Source organism: Neopelma chrysocephalum, unplaced genomic scaffold, assembly GCF_003984885.1.
Source record: "Neopelma chrysocephalum unplaced genomic scaffold, ASM398488v2 Primary Assembly neopelma1_96684, whole genome shotgun sequence".
Taxonomy (NCBI): Eukaryota; Metazoa; Chordata; class Aves; order Passeriformes; family Pipridae; genus Neopelma; species Neopelma chrysocephalum.
The window spans coordinates 453,939-476,853 of record NW_020925329.1 but is presented as its reverse complement, the minus strand read 5'-3'; the positions used below and the strand labels follow the sequence as shown (position 1 = coordinate 476,853).

General features: G+C 40.1%; 1 protein-coding gene across 1 annotated transcript in view; it reads right to left on the bottom strand.

The window, feature by feature from the left end:
* MEGF10 (multiple EGF like domains 10) overlaps positions 1–21,858 on the bottom strand; it is an 88,237-nt gene extending 66,379 nt beyond the window's left edge. Inside the window, exons 1-3 of the mRNA XM_027709041.1 lie at positions 21,789–21,858; positions 3,424–3,555; positions 597–698 (exon numbers count right to left, since the gene is read on the bottom strand). Coding sequence (XP_027564842.1) covers positions 597–698; positions 3,424–3,539 — 218 coding nt within the window. The 5' untranslated portion in view covers positions 3,540–3,555; positions 21,789–21,858. The remainder of the gene's footprint in view (positions 1–596; positions 699–3,423; positions 3,556–21,788) is intronic.
* Between the last annotated feature and the right edge of the window lie 1,057 nt (positions 21,859–22,915).

Below are 22,915 nucleotides of genomic sequence, written 5' to 3'. Positions count from 1 at the left end.
TATCTGTTGCTGAGTTCAAAAGTCCAAGTATCACCCCAACAAGCCTTATGCCTATGAGTGGTCAGCAAGTAGGAAAAGAAGGGAGTGTTTTTCACTTGTGATGGTTCATACATGCAGGCACATTCCTCTGAGGAAAATGCTCTTTACAGCTGTCACCAGTTTTCAATTATTCACCCCCTGTTTGCCTTCTGGAAGCACAAGAACTTTTCCTGTAACAGATCTTTTTGTTTTCCTTCCAAGCAGCATACACTTCCCCCAGAACACAACGTTGCAAGCAGCAAGGGCTCTCTCATGATATTACTGAACAAGTACACCTTGCAGGGTCTGGGGAATTTAATTTTGGGGACTGCATGCTTTTTCCCAAGCTGTTTTTTTTCTGTTAGCACTCCACAGGATGATACACCCCAACCTGCTAGTAAAACATATGTGACATTGCTTGGACAAGCATTTTCCAGCAGACTCAGATCATAGCAGTTAGACAGGCTGGTCACTACAGCTAAACCGTCCCACACATCATGCTTGATTTCGACAGACACAAAACCTTAACAAACCTCTACAATATCAGTGGTTTGACAATATTAAGATTTATACATCACCTGTGTCGTGTGCACTTAAACCAGTTTAGGATGTCGGTACAACTGGTATAGTAGATTTGATCAAAAGGATGCGGATATGACTCTTGCACGGTAACTGAGTAACTGGGGAAAGACAGGGAGAAAAGAGAGATCACTGAACAAGTCCTTTGTAGTACAGTCTGATTTAATTAAATCTTTTACACAATCCTGGTATAGAACAGAATAAATATAACAATATACTCATGTGCAGCAAAATCACACAGAAAGCTCACAAAGAAACATATATATGCAAAAAGTCACCATGTCTCTACTGTGTAACATGTTTGATGAAACTGTACTACTAGACATTTAAAGAAAAGTAATGTAAGCCTAAATTTTTTAAAAAACTAAAACACCTGTATCTCAAACAAGCAGCAAATCAAAGTAGTGTGTAGTACATTTTCTCCTGTGGCAACTTTTATTATGTAACTGGATAGCTGGAGAACTAGTTAAGGAGTCAAAAATGAGGTTTTTTCTGTTATCACTCAAAACAGAAAAATAGAAAATAGGCCTTTCTGAAAAATTTCTTTTAAAAGCCATATCTGTGGCTATAGCAAAACATCCAGTATATTTAGATACTAATGATGTATATAATGAATATAATAACATATATAATGATGGATGTTAGGACAGAAATACACCTGAGTAGTAATTACTGAAAAATGACAAAACAATTATACCACCAAATGGTCCATTCAGCAATTAGAAATTCACAAATATTAAAGACAACACCTTATTTTGTTTACTGGCTAATTTTTAACAGAGAAACTCCCACACCACACACCACCACCACCCCGGCCTGAAATGCCGTACTGAAATGCTATTATGATTTTCTGCCAGCTCCACAACTATACAGTGTCCTAGAAATAAATCTGTGCTCTGAAGTCCAGAGCCTATAAAGCTGTCAGTAGGGCAAAAAGAACAGAGCCCTGTTGCGAAAGGGGAAAATATTGAATCATCCCAGAAAACTCTTCAGGAGGCTGTTTATGCTGGCAGTCAGTCGGTCCCTGATTGCGCAAAGGAGTTGGAAAACAGAGGAATGCGTGGCAAGTTCCTGCAGCAGGGCTGATTCCCAGGATCAACCAAAACACTCTGTAGCCCACACAGCTTTCACTCACTTCTACCCACACCCTCTTTGACCTCTTAGCACCCACTGCAACAGCCACAGCCTCCTCTTCCTGCTGTCATCACTACACTGAGGGAAAGCACACCCAGACCCACTTCAACTGCCCAGAACCTACTCCCTGTTTTTCCTCAAGAAGTCCTAATCCATGCAGGTCCTCCAGTCCAACAAAATATCAGTGGGATGCTGATGCTTGCCTGAGGCTCTGTGCTCTTTGTTAGATGCACGGCAGGCTCTGCCCCTTCTTGCTGTGATTACAGTTCACTTGTAAAGACCATTTAGTACTGATTGGAATAGGTTTATTTAAAGCACATAGCACTGCCAGTGACAGTGGCAGTACAGAGCTTGTATCTGGGCCTTTATTCTTTCATACTTATGTACTTTTGTTGCCTGCTCTGGGCAACAGTGTGAATGTTTCAGTAAGTTTGCTTGGAATTCCTCCCTATTTCTGAGACACAGCAGAAGAAAGAAAAAAGTTCAGCCTTTTTCATTGGTATGCTTGCTAGATACATTTTTAGATATATTTTTCTTTCTGCAGACTTTGGTTAGCTTGTTTTAAAATACAGTATGCAGTCTTAATAGTTATATTTCAGGCTTTTACCCACTTTGCTTTCACTTTGTTGTAGCTTCCCTTTATCTACAAAAACTGCAAAAGAAGTATATACAATCTAGAACAGTGTTCAGTAACATTGTAGACACATGCCTAAATACTCTAACAGATTCTTAGGATGGTTACTACTTCATATACACATTGTTGTACAAATTGTACACAACAGTTGAGGCAGAGATGCCAAATGCTTCACGTGAAGCTCAGGTAAGTTCCTGAGGAAAGTCCTTAAGTGATTTTTTTTTTTAATAGAATCTATAAAAAAGATATACAAGTTTCAATTTTCTTTGTAAAGATTCAGCCATAACAATCACAAATAAATGTACAGGGGCTTAGCAGCACTCCCCATGATTAAACACAGCTTACCTTAAGTGCAGGAAATACCGATGTCCTCAAGTGAACTGTGAAAATCAGACTGTCTCATGGACTATCTGATCAATAATGGGCATAACAATAATAATGAGACCCTAAGTCTTGGTTTCACTGTTATAACCTTTGCACAAGAAAAGAAGTTTAGCAGATGCTTGAGGCTCAACCTCTCCTATCCACTGTGGCATTCTTGCAAATTAATGTGAAACTGAGTGAACAAAGGGACCAACTACATTGACGGGATTAATTTTGTATGTTATAAATTTCTGAACCTCATAAAAATAATTAAACTACAAACCTTAATTTAGATTCTGTGAATGCTGAATAGGAAAGAATCAGCATAATCAAAATTGGCCAAATTCCAATATGGTTAATTATATTTTTTATATGTAAAAGCTTCTTTTCACTTTGGTTGGAAAAAGCTATTTTTATTCAATTCTTGTACCCAGATGGTTGTGTAACATTGCTGGTACCACTGGAGTGTTTTTTGCATCCTAACTCCTACCACAAATACAACTGCATTTCAGCCCAATGTGAAACAGTCTTTTACTTATCCGTGAACATACCTTGCCCATTCAGTAAAGTGAATTTTTTCCCCTCATTCTGTAACTCAACTAACAGCTTTAAATAATCTGAAGTGTGCCAAATAAAGCAAAGCAAAAATGGTAAATCAGAATTTGTGTCAGTTATTTTCCAGACGAAAATATTACCTTTCCCAGTGGCTACACACATTAGGATCTTCCAGATTCAAAGATAACGTTGGACCCATCCAGTGGTACAGGAGTATTACAGGGAAGACAAAAAAGGAAATCAAATGAAGAACCATCTTTCCAAAAAGATAACTGTAAGAAAAAACACCAAAACATTAATTAATCAGGGAAAGAACGTAAATACCTTTGCTTTACAGGGTTAACAGACAGCCTCACACATAACATAACATAAAAATCTAAAATATTAACCTAACACTTTAACTAAGCAAATTATTTAAATTTGCATATTGAAACAGTCTTAATCCAACTGGCCATTAATCCACAAATGCCAGAATAAATGCTATTAATAGGTAATTTCTAACAACTTAACTACTATATTTCTGTTTCAGTGAACATTTGGTCTTCTTTCCTAATTTACACTCAAATTGTGGCTACAAAAATTATCAAAAAAAAAAAAAGATCATTGAGTCTAATCTGTAGTATAATGAGAAAATAATTTCTAATACATATGTTTGGTTTAGCACGAATATTTTTACTAAACTAAACTAAGCAGAAGAAGAAATTTCTTACTTTAAATATTATGGAACAGAATAAACTGAACCACACCTATAACTAGTTCATGAGAAAAAAGTCCACAGGGCCATGAAAGCAAAAAAAAAAAAAAAAAAGAGATGTGAAATAGACTTGGTTTACAATACCCTCTTCAGAAGTCAACCTAAAAACCTCACAACAAGAAACTATTGTATTTAAGATATCTGAGGATACAGAGATGAACCTATTTTGCTAAATGCTTCTTGAAAAATGAGTGCTGCTGAAAGACATTTCATGGTCTGTAACTGTTTCTCTGCATGCAGGGAATTAGTCAATGGACTATTTAATGTACTATTTAAAAAGCAGCTGTATTTTCAGCTAATAATTCCAGTGAAGTCATGATTTCATTGAAAATAGTCACTCTGATTAACTAGATTGTAAATGGTATTTCCTCTTTTCCTTTTATTTTCCACTTCAGCAATTTTCCTTTTGCAGGACACATTTAACGAAATTTAAAATAAATAAAAAAATAATTTCTATGAACCCCCTAGTGTAAAACTTCATTGCATTCCAGATCTTCTGCTTAATTATTAAGGAAAATCAGTACAGTTGATTAGCATTGCTGAAGTGTTTATATTAGCAATAAAAGATGTAGATGACTCATTTAACTCTTACTGTCTACAGTTCACCCTGAGAAAAACTGTTCAGAGATTCACTTTTCATATCATATACTGCTCAAATTTACCTCACTCAGTAAGACACAAGTATTTTCACTGTCTACATGTACATAGAATCTGTAGTTCAAGTACTGAAAACACTCATATTGGAGAATGCATTCTGTGTGTAAATTAGTGATTAGTAGATATATGAGACACAAAAAAAACCCTCTTGCTAAAACAGAAAGCTTCTTCACCCACAGCACCAGATCTTTGTTCCACTGAAGTATGCAACTGAACACTAAAATCTTATTGCCTGTTAGCATTTTCTATAGCATTTGAGGAAAACTTTTGTTGAAAAAGCTACATCTTTACTCACATTTTGGTCAGGAATTTTAAGGGAGGTCCTGTCTGTTTAGCTCAGGGACTTCTCTGCTTCGCTCAAGTTTAGTGCAGGTCCATGATTTAAAAATGTTAACAGGAAAGCAGCGCAGCTGCATGAAGCAACTGTAGAGTAGCCTCCTAAGTTTCTGTAACCTAATTAAGGAAATTTAACTCATTATATATTTATTATATAAAAGGAAGATAATCAATAGTAGTCATATTAAAAATTAATCTGATCATCCCAAGGCATATTATAATTACTTACAAGCTCATTTTAAAATGGTGTACCAGGTGTACAAAATATGCTCCCATGAACTACAGGCACTCCCCTAAAATACATTTAAATGTGGGCAACTACACAAACTACATTTGTCTCACTGGTAAGAGAGACACATATCCTGTATGTGGACCACACAAGCACAGCCAGTTAACTATAACTACCCATCATCTGAGATTTGTAGGCACTTTCTCTGCCACTACCAACTGTGTTGACAGTTTTGCTTTGGTTTGGGTTTTTTTGCTATATAGACTTCAGGATCAAAACCAGGGAAAGAACAGATAACTAAATAAGGCAAACAAATGCTTCCCCTCTATGAGGTGAAAATTGAGACATGACTACAAATTAATCTCTCCACCCACCCAGGGCAGAGGCACAAGCAAAACCAAGAGAATGCAGCTCTTGTAACAAAAGGAAAATACATACAAGTGGAACAGGGGGAGCAGAGGAAGGTACAATGTTAAATAACGTAAAAGAAGTGAAGGTTACTCAAGGCTGCAAACAAATATTTTTGGTCAGCAAAATCAAGTGCTGCTGGTGAATTAACGGATTAGAACTGCATGAGCAAGAGAGAATAGTATGATACAGTTGCTAACATGACATAATGGACCCAAAACCAAGGGAAACACTGATGCAGCTTTCTCATTACTGTTGCAAAAGCATTTTTACCACTGAAACATGAAAAATTAAGCAGGAACATGCCATTTAATTAGAAGACGAAGTTCAGAACAGTAAGAGCCTTTCACAGCCTCTGATAGTATCTCTGAGGTTTTGTAACCCTCATTTCTGCCTTTCTGGAGGGATATGGTACAGGGATGTCAAATCCTCCTCTGGGCCGTAAACCCAAGGGCTGTTCTTAATTACATTTACATTGCATTAAACTGCACGTACAGCAAGTGTTATTGTAAAAAATCTTCCTTCTGTCCATCATAGTTTTCATCAGCTTTCAGACTGAATTGTAAACCACACTGTCATTGCTGCAGAGTCGCTTCCTGGTGCTTTTGCCTTCGCACTCTCTAGAGCACAACAAAGGCCACACCCTCATCCCAGATTTACGGACTGCTACCTGCAACTGAAAATTATGGCTCCAGATGAGATAAAGAGGTTTTTAAATATTTTTTAGTGAAGAACTGTTTGGTCTTTTACTTCTTACGTAGTCTTTTTCATAACATTATACTGTCTTCACTCCTGAGGTTCAGCTCCTCTACAAGGGGCACAATTTCTTTATAAAAACATCTCTTACACTACTGATGTCAGGGAAAGCAAAATTTGAATCTGACCTAATCTTGTCAATGATGATTAATCCTGTGTTAACTTCAGAGAAAAAAAAAAAACAAACTCAAACCCCCAACTGATTGCTTTTATTGATTACATTAGAGAATTAATGGGTGAGGAGCAGAAGGCGTTTTCCCTTCAGAAATTTGTAAATCAGTTTGACACTTTGTCACATGAAATCTTGCTGACAAAGTAAGTACAAACTAACCTGAATAGGAGCATTATCACAAAGACCCCATACTGGCTGAAGATGTACAATCACAGTAAATGTAAACTGATTGGTCTTTTCTTAAATTGGACCTCAGCAAAGGCCCGGAGTTGAGTTAATATCTATGATGGGAAGTAAAACAGACTGACCCATTTGAAGAGTCCAAAGGTGTTTAAGATGAGGTTAAGCATATGAAATGGGAAAAACTATTCATTTAGACTGGTGCCTGGAGAATTACCAAATCAGAGGCTGTACCGGAATAAGTCTTCTTGATCAAGACAGATATGCTGCTACTCTTTTCAAGTGCCATGTTATTAAGAAAAATATATCACTAATAAATTGCCATTTTTCTTCAGTTAATAGTTAGATAATTTTTTATTTTTCAGTTTCTTAATTAGCAGAGCTTCCTAGGAAAATGAGGTTTATGTAATCACAATGTTTGCGTGTTCTGGCCTCATGTCCAATAACTCCCAAATCCACCGGTCATTTAAACTGGAATTAACAGAGGTGAAGAATTCTTGAATTGTAAAGTTCCAGAGAATAGTGATAATGCACAAATACGGAGACCAGACTTTATTTGCCCATAAGTCTTGGAATTACCAGTTTTGAAAGCTACAGCATCACAATCCCTTAAGTAATGCTGCCATTTCACGGACTGCGTATCTCTACCATTCCTACTAAATATAAATGTCATTATACATGATCTGATCTTAAATAACAGAAAACACCTGTTAAACTGTATTAAAACTGTCAATTGGAGTAAATTTTGGAGTTTCTGGACTCTTGAAAAGCAACTCTTTTTGGCCCACCAACTTCACTCACTGTCATACAACTCTCTCACCATTCAGTGAGAGTTTCTGTAAATGCTAAGCTGGCAGGGTGATATATCCATTTATCAGTTCTCTTCTCCCTCAAATCAGTATTAAAAGGAGGGGGGGAAAGACGGTTCAGCAGAAGTCAAGTTTGCACAAGGCAAGGAGGCATGGTAAAGACTAATGTCAGCATGCCAGATACTTTTTGCAAATGGACTCATTCCTCAGAGGGAGGCTGCCAAACATCCCAAACATGGGGTCACTTTGCCATAGCTGTCATTGTATGCCAAATTAGAGCCCTTCCACTTTAAAATATTATTTTTTTTTCAGGCATATAACAAGTACAGGTCTTGAATGTGCAAATGTGATCACTAAGGTTACCTACAGCACATAGTACTGTATTTTTAAAGATTATTCCCATGGGAAGTCAATGGGATGAACTATCAAAAAAAATCTTTTGGCTAAATATGCTGCCTGGTTGTTTTCCACTCAGACAAAAAGTTACCAAATAAAGACAGTTAAAGTTGTCTAGAATCGAAATCACACTATCTGAAAAGCATTTTGAGAAGAAAAAATGGCACCTTTTACAAGACACTTCAGGCGAAACATACAAAACTATGTCAGGTCCATACACAGATGGCACCTCTCAGCCCTGGGCATCTTTTCCAGAGTGGCTGTTGAGAGTTAACAGTCAGTTCTGAGTAATGAAAGCAAATAACATATAAATTAATAGAGGTTATATGGTATAGACTTGAGACAAAAATCATATCCACATAGAGAGACTTCTTTTTTCTCCCTCTTGCCTTTTTTTAAATCAAATAATGTACTCCTTACTGGACCATCTGTCTTGTATATTAATCCCAGGTCTACTTTAAAAGTACAAGTGAAGACTAGAAGACTAAGTAAGAATGGCTGGATACACATATTTAAGCAGAGTTACTTCTCAATCTAGATATTAGCAGCACGTATGAACGCTGTATTAAATTAAAGACTAGCATGATAAGAAACCTGTATCAAATCTTTACCATAGTCCCTTAGGTAGACAGCATCACCAGACTTCTTATACTTCATATTTTTTTTCTAATGCGAATCATAAGAAAAGACATTGCATTCATGGATGTAACTGTGAAAACTTTGTGGTTGCTGTCAATTTGCCTGGGACAATCCTAAATACACCAATGGCTGGTTCCACCACTGTGAAAATTCTCATTCATGCTTTTTATCCTCTCTTAACCAAAGCTTCTGTGACCCCCTCTTTCCCTATTATCAGCCTTCCAGACACTTCCAGTTTATTGACAGGATATAAAGTACAATCAAAACACTCACACAATTCCTTTAGCTTCCTGTGCAATTTAGGATCAATTTCAAATGTGCCCATCTTCCTTTAAAAGTCTTTCACTTTTTGTTTCACCCTCTTCAAAGACCATCTCTGTTTCCTTCCCTCCTCCATTACATGTATGTTCTCTTTTTCCACATAGATTTCTATCCTACATTGGATTCTTCCCTTTTCCAGACACAGCCTCTGTTATCACCGGCAAAATTCTTCAGCTCCCTACACTACAGTCTGCAGCTCCCTACACTTGTTGCAGCCTCTCACTCCCTTTCATTGTGAAAATCAGACACATGAACTCCTACATTGGTTTTAAACTTCTAGTTGCTAACAAGACGCTATAATTTGTGAAAAAAATTTATTGGCAACTCTGCTTCAGTACCTTTATCTTTGTAAATCATCCAGTGGAATGCCATTTTGCATACAACACCCTAGAGAAAATAAAGTTGTCATTCCAGTTAGCCCCTGTTTTTATGATTTAGACAGAGCATTACACTCCTCTAAAACTTTATCACAGTACTTTGTTACAAACTTCATTTTCCAAATGATCCACTTTAAAAATAAAAGTTAATTAACTCTGATGCCATTTCACTTTAACAGCTTCTGAACATTTCAATGCATTACTTATCAGTTTTTCCACCTCCAGCAATCAAAGCATCTACGACTCACAGCACAAGCCTCACAAGTCTCACATGCCACCGCCATCCCCCCACCCATAAAGTAAATTCAAAACATTCTTGTAGAAGAATGGGGAACCCAAAAGTGTTTCTTCTGACAGTTCATTCATTCACTTCTATCTTTTATTTTGGTTATCTGCAAAGGTTAGAATGGATATAGTACTCCTGCATTCCTTAATCGAAGGGGAAAACGGAAGAAAATAATGAAAAACTGAAAGCCATGGGTTAATTCTAGTTTTTTACCCAATCCACAATTCAAAGGACAAATCCTATCTCCATTGAAGTCAGAGGGAACTCTGCCCTGAAGAACTTTCATTGAGATTACAACATAAACCTGGTGAGGCCATCCTACAGCCACATTTTTTATGTGGTTTTCACATATCCTTGTATCTGTGAGCCTTCTCACAACTTTTTCTTCATAGCTTGTTTGATTTGCACTGTTCCTTGACATTATAGGGAAACAGTTTTGTCTCATAATCCCACCTGTGGCCAGTAATATCTACAGACTTGCAGACTCATGGAACAGTTGGGGTTGGAAGGGACTTTAAACATCACCTAGTTCCAGCCCCCTGCCATGGGCAGGGACACCTTCCACTATGAACAGATTAAGGAGTAGCTGAACATTTAAGACACCTAGACTTTCTTCAGAAACAATAATACATATTTAAAACCATGTTTGCAGGTGTAGAATTTCAGTGCTTAGTCTTCCTCTCTGTCAGCAGAGGAAATAAAACATTCCTAGGGAGAAATTCAACCTTCCAGGTGCTAGTGGTGTTTGCAGGCTTTCTACACACTAGGGCATATATATACATGCAGGTAAACACAGACAGAGGCTGATTTAATATACTCCTAGATAAATAGTTGAAGCTGGAGGACAAGATGCTGTGCTTTAGTGAATAAATGAGACTTGTAACAAATAAAACTTCTACCAACACTTGTGATGGGCACTAAAAAGCCAAGTTCTTTCCAATGCTGACAAAGTAAACAGCTTGTATTTTATGCATGAAATTACTCTGATACTAAAAGAGTGACTTCATATCAAACATTCTGGTTCTGATTTACATCAGTTTCAGTTTTCTCTTACCATAATTTCTACGACACCTCAAATCATTAAATTCTTCAATAAATTTTTTTAATGATGAACCAGAGTCTCTTTAAAAAGAGTGCCCACTACCTCAGTAAGAGAAGCTAATGAAGGCAAATGCCTCAGAAGCTCTAACAATCAGAAGATTAATTTTTTTGGCTGCAATTAATACCATTTTCTAAGAAAATGTCTCTTATTTTGTTAATTTAATTTGGCTACAGGTTAACTGAAACCTTTGTAAAGGTCTGCTGCTGATTTCAGCTAAAGGCAGTGTAATTTAAACCCAGAAGAATCAAGACCACATTTTTATTAACTTGAGCACAAGGCCCTAAATCCCGCAAAACATTATCCATCAGGACACATGTTGATTTCTTTATACTTGTACCTCTTTGCAGTATGTAAAAGGACAGCAGTAGGACAAGCACATATCTGTCATTACAAAAATGGTCTATTCATAGAACTGTCTGACAAAGCACCTCTAGTAACAAGGTACTCTGTTCAGAGATCTAATTTTTGCAGACATTTGTATGCCAAATTAAAAAAATCTCTATGATGGTGGGTTTAATGAGGTACTCTGTCATTCTCTGTAATAAAAATTAAACGAGAGACAGAATTCTTCAGCTTAATTGTCACATCTGTTAGTAGGCACTTTACTGTGATTGACTGGAGTGTATGTGTCAGAGACTGTGCCAGAAAACAGGCAAACTTTGTAAGTAGACTTGTAACTTACAGCCCAACTGGCACTGGCAGCATCTCTGTTACAACTTCTGCTGCCTCTCAGCAAAAACTGCAGAAGCATTGGCCTTGGTTCAGTCATTCATTAAAAATAAAATAAGTATTGCAAGTAGTGCGAGGGGGGGGAGTTAAGATAAATTAAAAGCAATCCCTATTTTCAGAAGGAAATACGGTGATCATCTGAATGTGTGAACGTGTCATCGCTCATTAATGGGCAACAGTCATAAGCAACCCGGAGTTTGGAAACTGCACAACACGAAATTTCACATTCAGGAGTACATCTGCTGCTCTATTTTGCTACCAAATGAACAAATGGCTGAGAGGACGGTGAAAAACAGCACAGCATTTGCAGAGGGACTGGGAAGCACAGTGAGGGAGCTTCTGGGAAGAGCAAACCCGGAACGGACACTCTCCTCTGAACTGCATAGAAATTTGGGATGAAACATGAACTCACTCACAAAACTGCTTGTTGTCTCTGATATCTGGAGATCATGATACCTGGTGAAAACTTCAGGTATCTTGAGCTGGCCAATAACTGCTATTAAATTGGATTTATGACCAGTTGATCTTCTTTTGGCTCTAAAACCCAAACTCAGCGTCTACCATCCCGACACAGCCAAATGACTCTGAGCTTACACGCATTTTCTCCTTCAACTAACTTCTTTTTTCAAATTTCACACAGGCTTTCTACTAAGAGCGCAGAAACATATGTTGCTATTGTCAACAAGGAAGACAAACAGGCCAGCTGCAATATTGCTTAAAATCACTTTTCATCCATTTCATCCAGTAAGGAGCAAGGGATTATCTGACCTTTTACCAATTTTTCTGTGCTGTTCTAAAGAGTGCAAAGAAAGGTAGGACCGTGTGGAAGAGCAATGAAAACTGTACCAATATCCACTGCATCTGCTCCTGAAAGGTAGAGGGATATCTTTGTACTGGAAGCTAAAGCAGAGCAGTCTACCACGGGCTGGGGCAAGCCTCGGGCACTTCGTCTGACCCAACCTATCAGCTGCCCACTGAACTAATCCATGTATAAATCTTTCTTCTCTCTGGAGGGCAGATTGGGACACTCCAATTCCCTCCCTCCAGGACAGCAAGTGACTGTTTTCTGGAAGGAGTCTGCCCCAATGGGCGAGATGAGCCAGGGCAGATGTTCCATGTCACTGTTTAAAGGGTTTTGTTATGCTCTCAGGAGTCCAAAGCTGCTCCATGCTGCTAGGAAGTCCAGACAGTTTCCATGCGGCTCTCTATCTCTGGGATCTCTTCTCTTTTGCAAATATTTTTTTCCCTCATCCTACTGAACTTAGCAAAAGATAGGACCCCTTTAAGCACATTTATTTTAGATACATTATGTAATAATTTCACATACGGCATTTTATCGCCGTAACTGATTATAAGATCTACAACACTTCTAGCACTGGAAGGCCCTTTGTTCTTAAGGCTACTCTTAATAACCATACTGTATGTGGAAGGTATTTAGTCTCCTGTCTAAACGCTTTATCTTATTTCACAAAACAAGTCAACAGCAGAGTTGAAAATAGAACTTAAGTCTGCTAGTCTCAATTTTCAGCCCACCCCTGGACCCACAGCTCCATTCTGATATTCTGCCTCAGTGGCAAGGACATGAATATTGTGCTTCCACGACTTACTGTAGGTGTAGCAGAGGTTTTATGAAATATAGGTTGTGTCTTAGACATTTACACACCGTATCACGATGGAGAGAATTTTTTCACAGATGTGAGTCACCTCTGAAGAGGCCAGTAATGCCCTCTTGTCTGTCTGCTTTTTCATTTCTTTATTTTTCACAATGGTGTTCTTATTGGAAACAGCAATGAAGAAAAACACACGTATATGCCTAAGAGAAAACCTCAATGAACTAAAAGTTTGCTATTTCCCTGAAGATGGGCAATACAAGAAAAAGCAGGATAATTTTCACAAGCGTAGTGCAAGACTCCCACAGCAGAAAAAGAGAAAGTTTGAAGTAGGATGCAGGCTCCAGAAATGTTACTGAATGGCACTAGACATGTTTTGGAGTGACTGCAATGGATTTCTATCTAATTTTAAAAACCTCCTGCTGCAGACCAAGAGGCAGCAACCTCAGCCTTTCTTTACAATATCTCTCATTTGCTAGATGAGAAAGAACATTTCCTCCCTGCATCCCAGGACTACTTCAGCAAAACAAACCAAACAAAAATCTTATTTCTGAAGTTGATCCACTGTCAAAACATACACAGAAAGGTTGACAACCTGCAAACACACACAAAAATTTTCTTCTGCAAATTTGTGGTGCAGACCAGAACTCCAAATCACTGCATCCTTTGAGGTTCACTTACAATGAATGCATATCCTGGCCGTCTTTATCCATACGTAATGCAAATTGGCATGAACTAGTGCTCAGCAAGAAAGAATAGAGCGCATCTAAAGTGTGCATTAAAGTTGCAGAGGAACAATACTTTTCCAGAGATGAGATTAAGTCTCACGGCTCTCTGAAATGGGTTATGGAGAGGGAAAATTCACTGAGAGCAGGGGGGACACTTAAAGCAAGGAAGCTTCTCTCTTGTTGTGTTTTTGTTTTCCTTTTTCAACAACTACTCATCCAATCTTCTCACTCAATAATTAAAAATGCGCTCTTTTGTGGATTCAGATTTTAAACAAGTTCCCCAGAGCTAGTGGTACTTCTGTACAGGACTATCTTCTGTTTTGAAGTGATGGAGTCCTGTGGCACAGCAGTGTCTGCAAGGTGTAGTGCCCTTGATCCAAACAAACCCTGAAGCACAAAGAACATGATGTTGGTGTGGGCTCTCAGCAGAGTCCATCACAGAACTGGCAATTCTGCTTTTTCTAAAAGAAAATTTAATTATCTCTTAAGAGTCTTTGGTGGAGGCAGCTTTGGGATACCTGGATGACACAGAGTGTGTGTCTTTGCAGATCCTAAAATTCATGAACCAAGTGATGCACAAGGCACCCAGGATCAAGCACCTCATTTCAGCTACTCTGAAAGTCCACTGATCTCACTTGAGTTACTCCTGATTTGCTCAAGGCAAGTAAGAAAACTGGACTCTCAGCCCTTGTTCAATTATGTCTGCTATTTTAAAAGAAATAAAACCTAATATTAATTTACTTTTTAAAAAAAAGGACTTTGCAGACTGATAAAATCTTCATGAAATCTACTTCAATCTAAAATATGCATTTCAGTCTCACTGGCAGGTATTCTCCAGAAACAGTTGTTATTTACAATATCAGTCTGGGGATGGGGGATGGGGGGGTAGGGAGAAGAAAAAATAAAAAAGATTAAAAGATCAAGTTACTCTTCACTTCCAAACAAGCCCAGCCACAGCTGTACATCAGCTTCCGAGCAACTGCTCTACGAAAACACAACAGGGCTTCTGTCTTCCCACAGGGTTTGCTCAGGTCACCCGCATGTGGCGTGGATTAAAAAGGCAGGAAAGCTCCATTACGGAGGAAGTGGAGCCACGAGTTCAAGGGACAACCCAGCCACCAGTAGATACCTCGTCCAGGGCTCTGTCCCGAGGGGTCTCCCCCAGATCCAGAGGGGCCCACATACTGCTCTCGCACAATCTGCAGCTTCAGCTGACAAAAGGGCCCAAAAGATTATTCTGCTTTTGTGTTGTCAGCATCTGAGCAGAAGGAAGTTGGAGGGAAGGTGACATGAGAGTTAAGTGGGGTTTTCATAAGCAAAATGAGGATAATAAAGAGACAGGTTCTGGTTTTGGTGGTGACAGACCAACAGAGTCAGGCAGCCCGTGCAAATTGTGACATTTTCTTAACCTAGGAAAGCAATAAAAAAGAAAAAAGAATGTGACATACAGCAGTACTAAGGAATAAAGCCAAACCCTTTGCTGTGTGGGATCACCAGCAACTCTGGTCATCATCAGGTGTCACCTCCTATGTGATGGAGAAGTCAATCCAGCCCTCAAGGCTGCAAAGGCAAAACAGTTGTTTTTAAACAGATACCTTTCTAATTGAAGAGTTTTCCACTCCACCTGCTGCACCCTATTTACTCAGTTGATTTGCAACAGCTGACAAAGTATGCTGCCTTTGGGACCAAGACTGCCACAGCTCACAAGTTGTCAGGGACATTTCTTCATGTATCAAGTGCTCTTGAATCCTTTGAAGAGGGTTTATAAGTCTGCAAACAAATGCTTCCCACAAACACACACAGGCAGTTTTTATGCTTAAGTTCCAATGATCATGACATGTGTGTGTGTATTGACAGACCAGTGTGGTCCAAAAATTTTGTAAACACTTTAGAGGAAACTAAAACTCAGTTACACATTCTCAAAAGCACACTGTAGCAAGCAACTCTGCAGCATAGAGAAAAGGAAGTGGAATATCTACTTGGCCTGTTGGTATACTCCATCTTATTCCCACTATGTCTGCGCTCCATGCTTTGTTACATGTTTTTTGCTGATTCCTGACAGCAACTTCCAAAAAAGCATAAACAAACCAATTATGTCATTTTGTACTTATAACTTAACCAGACCTTGGTGCGCACACACACTTATTTTTCTTCTTTTTTAACGTGCAAGTGCTTCCAGTGTATTCACATTCTCAGGCTGATCAGTCTTGGTCTGACTATTGGCTTTTGGAGGATCTGATGCCAGTCAACCGTGCATAATGGCCTCTTTGTGTCACTGTCACATGAACAGCATTGTGTTACAATCACTGTCACTCTGGGCTCAAACTGCAAGGCATGCTTTCACACAAAACATTCACTTTGGGGGCTCCTTTTGGCAGAGCCCTGCGATTGAAACTCTTTCACTGCTCTTTAGTTCATCAGTCCAGCAGCAACACCGAAACTTTAAAAGTCAGAATTCAAAACCTCTCATCCAAATCAACTGATTATGAAGCTTCTCTATGGAGAAAGGGGCAAGTAGCATAAAGTAGCCATCATTTAAATCACTATGTCTGAATCAACACCAAACTTAATGTGGTTAATAAAAAATAGACTTTGGTACTGCAAAAGGTCTGAGTGGAGCCAAGGGAGAAAACACAGGAATAAGTTTTACTTAGTTCAGCTTTGCTGTATGTGAGGTCAGAAGGATGCCCTAAAACCTAGTTTAGGAGAAGACAAGCACAGTATCACAGCTGCAAACCCCTCCCCAGCTGGCAACCTCGCTGTTCCTGCCTGCCCCTGCAATCCAAGCAAGATACACCCTGTAGCCTTGACCTTTAGATATGAACTATGATGGTCAGAATGGGACTGGGACACACAGCTTCTTCCAGCACATGCTGGTTCCCCATGGATGGAGCCAGAACTGGGGAGCTCCCCAGCAGCTCCCACAGCCTAGGCTAGCACCACTGCAGAGCTGCAGCAGGACTGCAGAGCACACACAGCACTGCCAAATCCACAGAAAACTGATCCTCATGATGAGGATCTCATAATGACTTTTCGTAAGCCCTTTGATAACACAGGATTGTGCTCCAAATAACAGTGAGGGATGGGAAAAATCCCAAGTCAGAGTTATCTCCACCTTGAATATTTTTTCTCCTGTAATTCAGAAAAACATCTGCAAGGTAAAATCAAAGCATTTCCACGAGACAAAGATGAGTAACTTACCAGGTGACAATGTTATTGTACTACTTGCTCTGTAAATTCTTTAAATTTACTGAGTGCCCTCTCCCCCACCTCCAAAAAAACCCTGAAAAAAAGATAAGATTTCTGTGCAGGAGAAACTTCAAAAGATGCTGTAAACACGCTGAACTAATTGAAACCCTGCACGGATGTCTCTGTTTTCATTAATGGAAAATATTCTCACAGGGCTGAGACCAAACTATGTTAAGAACAACATGCTCCTGCCCTTACTGGATCTTGAATCATTTTGTGCTGCAAATCTCTGTCTTGTAGAAATACTCCTGAAATACAGTCCTACTCACTCTGAAAACAGCTTGCAGGGTCTACCCCGAAGGAGATAGGCACAACGTGACAAGAACTCATGGCATAATTCTTGTGATGCACAGAAAACTTTGGAAAGCAATGGTTTCTTTCCAAAAGAAATGGGGGTATGCACAGAACAACAACTTACCATCTTGCATATCATTTTTTGTCTAGTTAATTTTTCTTTCCTTTGCAGTCCACCAAAGTACATAACAACTTCTGAACTCTGGTTGGTATTCCGCCCTGTAACACATACCAGTTGCCCTAAACACATAGTATCCCTCTCTGGATCATTTTTCTTTCTTAAGCAGCCTTGACCAGCCCTCCTTCTTCCCTACACTGTTTTGAGCAGACCCTTCCAGACAAGCACTGCCCATCAGAAACACCACCGGCTTTGTCAGGGCCCCCTAGTCCCCTATCTGGTAAATTTCACCCACACTACAAACCTCTGCTGGTCTTCTCTTGCCCAGCTGGACAAATTCACCTTTTACATCATCCTAAGGTCATGACTTCTCTGAGACTCCCCTTGCCTTTCATGATCTCTTCATATCCCCAACATTTCCAGTACTTAATAAGATGTTGACCCCTTTTTGGTAAGGCCATGGTTCCAGCCCTCATTGGTAATACAATGTTACAAAGTAGTAGTTCTACATTCCCCCTGTTTGAAGACTCCCATCTGAAAAAAAGCTGTCATTAATCCATTTAAACATTTTCATCTCCATGACATTTGATGAAAAATAATATGACTGTGGCTTGACAGCTGTTTCCATTATTTCACTGTCCTTCCTTATATCCTCTTGTTGTTTGTCTTAGAGTTTAGGCTATAAAAGGCAATACCATTTTTGCTATTGTTTTTGTGCTGTTGTACACGTCCTGTGATGGGAGTGGTGGACACTGGAGCCATACAACCTGCAGCTGTTCATGCTAGTGTTTCTATTTCTAAAATGACACATTAATATAAAGCCTTTATATTCAAGTTTCTTTGAATGAAGAAATTTGCACACACTTGCACCTCTGTGTGTTCAACAAAAATAATTTGTTAGGCTTAGAAGAGTACTCTTTTACAGCAACAGAAAAAAGATTAAATTCCTTTCCTGAGGTCACAGAAAGTCAATGTCAAAGTTAAAGGTAGGTTTTCTGCTTCCCAATCTGTATTTTTTCATTGTCTTGCACATCAAAAGAGCTCAGAACTAGTCTCTCATTGCTGACTATGGGCTAATTTCTCTGACAATCAGATACAAAACATGAAGAGACAGCTGTCTACATTTTAATATAAACCTAATGTCTACATCCAAAGACAGGAATCACAAATCCTCACAAAAGCAAAACATCAATTAAAGACCAGACAGTTTGAATGCGTTAATTAACAAGAATGCTGACACAATCAATAAAGCTATTCTAGTAAAGCAAATCCCTCCCCAGAATACTACTCCTATTTTTCTGACAAATGGCTTTAGATGATACATACTCTTTTCATAGGAGAAAAACGTTTGGAATATCAAGAGACAGATTCTTCTCACAAATGAAAAAATAATGCAGTTATACCAATGTTCATGATATGCTGATTTGAGTATATGAGGGGGAACGCGAATACAAACTACTGACAAATTGATCTCTTACTATTAAAAATCAGGATCACACTACTGACAGTGAGTCAGTAACATACTGAACTTTGATTCCACTGGTATCATTTATCAAGGAAGACACAGCTTATGAAGACTAAGGATGTAAGAATTTTGTTATTTCACCACACAATTCCACTTCATATCTAAAGAAGCACTAATAGTGGATTTTTACTGTTCTACACTGTACTCCATTAAAAAAAGCCAGACAAGAATATATGGGATCATATCCATGTGGCAGTACTATCTACTTAACTTTGCTTATTTTAATCAACATATCTTTGGTTTGACTAAAGCTGTAGCACATATGCAAAGAATCTGTTTTGGTTTTACCTTCCTCAAAAGCCATTTGCTTCCCAAAATAAGTGAAAATGCCTAGATAAGAGCTATGTAGAGAGACCATGCAAAACTCCTGCCAAGTAATCTGAATATAAATTCAAAGGATCTTTACCAGCTGCAGTCAAAAGCACACTCCAAACTCTTGCTAGATGTTAATCAAACTTAAGTATTCTTTGCATAGATTAGTTAATTGCTTTTGTTAAACTGCATTTGTTTCCCTGGGGAGGGGGGGGGATGTGTCCCTAAAGCTGAATGCATCAGATTGTGGAAAAGAGAGTCACCAAAGGACTGTCAACCTTGTCAAACTCTCCTGTTTACCTAAAGGTAACGAAAAGCTCATTTAACACTGTAACCCCCGCACAAGCCCTCAGGGTCCCCATCACCACAACATCAATCATATTCAAAGTTCTGGCATTAGGTACCCACGTTTTAGGTACACGCCTCAATGGTGAAATTTGTGATATACAAAGGGCTAAAGCATCATGCACTGAGGCAAATGTGGCACAGTTTTTGTCTACCAGATCTGTCTGTGGGGAGTCAAACCTGGTGTGCACAGCCCTGTGCCATCTCTGAAACATTTCACCACCTGACACACCAGAAAAGGGAACTCTGGTAAGTGATTTCAAGGGAAATTAAATAGGCACAACCAGCTTAGCTCACACAGCTCACTGAGCAGTTGAGAATTTTTCTGCAAGGTATGGATTGTAGTCAGTGAGCAAGACAGAAAATTCATTGCCAATCCTCTGAACTGCTCATAATTCCAGCAGAGACTTGCAACACTTCCAGACTTACAACTACACAATCTTAAAAAGCCAAACACAAAGCCACAGCATCTCCACAGCATATTAACAGTCAGTACTAACACCATGCAACTGATCCACCCCTTGTGGGAACAATACACATTTAAATTTATGGCATTCAGTTGGCTGGGCAAGAAAAATTAGATAAATTTTATTAGATAAAGTTCCATGTCTTGATGCTGTGCAGGTGCGGGAATTATGTGAGCAAACAAGTAGAAACTTGGGCCTGAATTACACTGTTTGTCCAGTTTATTAAAAATCTAGAGCACACCTGCCCAGCTGACCTTTCTGACTTGAGATGGAAAATGAAAATAGAAATTCCAATACCATTTCAATTGCAGAGCCGGTGACTAGCAACCAGTACAGATAATTTGGCCACAAAGGCTGTTATTTTCCTAAATTCTATCTCCAGCTCTGACGGTAGCACACCCCTCTCTGCTTCAAGAAGAACACACATACCTAATTACCTATGCTTACTCCCAGCATTGTACTATTGGACACAAATGCCATTTAGGGATGTTGACAAGGAAACTGAAGCCAGCTTTCAGTTTCAGTCTTGCATCAGACATGTTGCTCAATCAAAGCATCTAAGCTTTTCAGCCTAGGTCTGTAGCTTATCTGCTGGGAAACAAATACCACTTTCCACACTTGTCTTTTTTTTTCTTTTTTTTTCTTCCAAGTTGCTGGATGAAAACATATTTCCTAAACAGTCATGTTAATCTGCTTTCCAAATTACTGCTGCCAAAGCTCAGTTACAAACCTGATAAAATAAGCCATCTTCCATACTGATGGCATGATCCAAAATGAGGTTTTAAACTCACTCTGCAGGCAAAAGTTGGTACTTTGGAAAAACTTCAGAGTTGTACTCTGAAGTACAACTCTGGGAAATACTTGTCTCTAAGACTACATTTCAGTTACTCAATAACTGGCAGCAACATTTAAGTAATTAATAAGATTACCAATAAGCACTGCATTCCTAGCTCATTCGAGGAGAAGCAGCTGCACGTTTTCCTTAATTGATTTGTGCCTACATTTCTAGATTGAACCTATTTTTTGGCTGATAGACAAAATAGCAAATATTTACAGTACTACTGCTGCCGCCAAAAGAAAATCTGCTCAGGATACCACACAACCGAGCATTTCTTAGGCAGCTTCTGCTGAAGGACATATGCTGGAACGAAGTCAAAGTATTAAACAGATGTGCATTTTCACGTGCAGGTCACGCTTATTTACATATATACACAAATATCCCTCTATTCCAGTGTGTGTGCTTGTTCCAGCCTCTGCCCAAGACTGCCAAAAGCTTTCCGTGAAAATGAAGATATAACCTTTAAAAACACTAAGCGGAAAAAATCAGCTGAATGGAGAGCCTGAAGTGACTCGTCTCAGCTCCGTCCCGCTGGCGCGGGAGCGGTGGGAGCTGGAGAGAGCGCCAGGAGCGCTCCCGCATCCCGGTCACTAGCCAGAACGAACGCGGAGGGAAACACTCCTCAAAGGCGGAGGCACCGCTGGGCGGCCCCGTATCCCCGCTGCTACCCCGAGGATCCTTCTGCCCAGGGCAAACGCCGCTCCGGGAGAGACGCCGCCTCTCCTCCGCTCCCTCCCCGGGGCCACCGCACCCACGCCCGGCACCGCGGCTTCTGGGCACCGCACCTGCGGGATGGGACGGGACGGGACGGGACGGGATGGAAAGGGTTCGGATGAGAGAAGTCGGGTCGAGTCCGGTCCCTGCCTACCTGTCCCGCGGGCGTCCGACCGGGCGCCGGGAGCCGCCGCCGGGAGCCGCCGCCGGCAGCAGAGCGAGGGGCTGTGTGAACGGCGAGGCCGGCGGGGATCAGCCCCTCCTCCGGCGGCCCCGGACCGCCCCCGCCCCTGGCCCCGGTCCCGGACAGAAACACAGACAGATACACAGACATTTAAGCACTTACACGGTTCTGCAGCCAGTGTCACCCATGCGGCGCTGCCCGAGGCGGATGCCGCCTCCCCCCAGCCCCAGAATAGCCCCCGTCCACTCAAAGTGGAAGCTACATAGGGACTTCGGAGGTCGTTTTATTTGGCCTTGTGAAGGATAGGTACCTAGCCATCAGGTGACCGAGGAATGAAACAGTCTTTTCAATCGACTAGATCCTTAGGTCCCACGAGCAGGAGCTGATCCTCAACCCCGTCAGGAGACCCAAATACAAGGAAAAACAAACCGTATGTGATCCCCTCCGGTACTGCTCGAGAAAGGAAGGGCGTCATGACTTTTCCACTGTTTTAGCGCATTATGAGTGGAGATGCTTGTTATTCCCCAGGTATTTCAGGTAAATCAGGCCTGTTAGCCTGCTCCATAATTAAAGTTGGAGCATGAAGCATGGGAAGAACAACGTTTTGTGAAGCTAAGCAACCACTACTTCACATAATTACAGAATTGTTAGGGCTGGAAGAGTCCTCTTGAGATCAGCCAGTTAAACCCCCCTATCATTGCAGGGTCACCTGGAGCAGGTGACACAGGAGCATGTCCAAGTGGGTTTGGAATGTCTCCAGAGAGGGAGACTCCACACACTCCCTGGGCAGCTGTTCCAGTGCTCTGCTACCCTCAGCGGAAAGAAGTTCTGCTTCATGTTGAGGTGAAACTGCTTGTGGTTTAGTTTATGGCCTTTGCTCCTCATCCTGTTGCTGGATACCACTGAACAGAGTCTGGCACCATGCTCTTGGAACATTGTTTGAAGGTATTTATATGCATTAATAAGATTCCCTCTCAGTCTTTTCCTCTCCAAATAAACCAGGCTCAGCTCCTGCAGTGTCTGCTCATCAGAGAGATGATCCACACCCCTCATCATCTCTGTGGCCTCTGCTGGACCCTCTCCAGTATCTCCTGCTC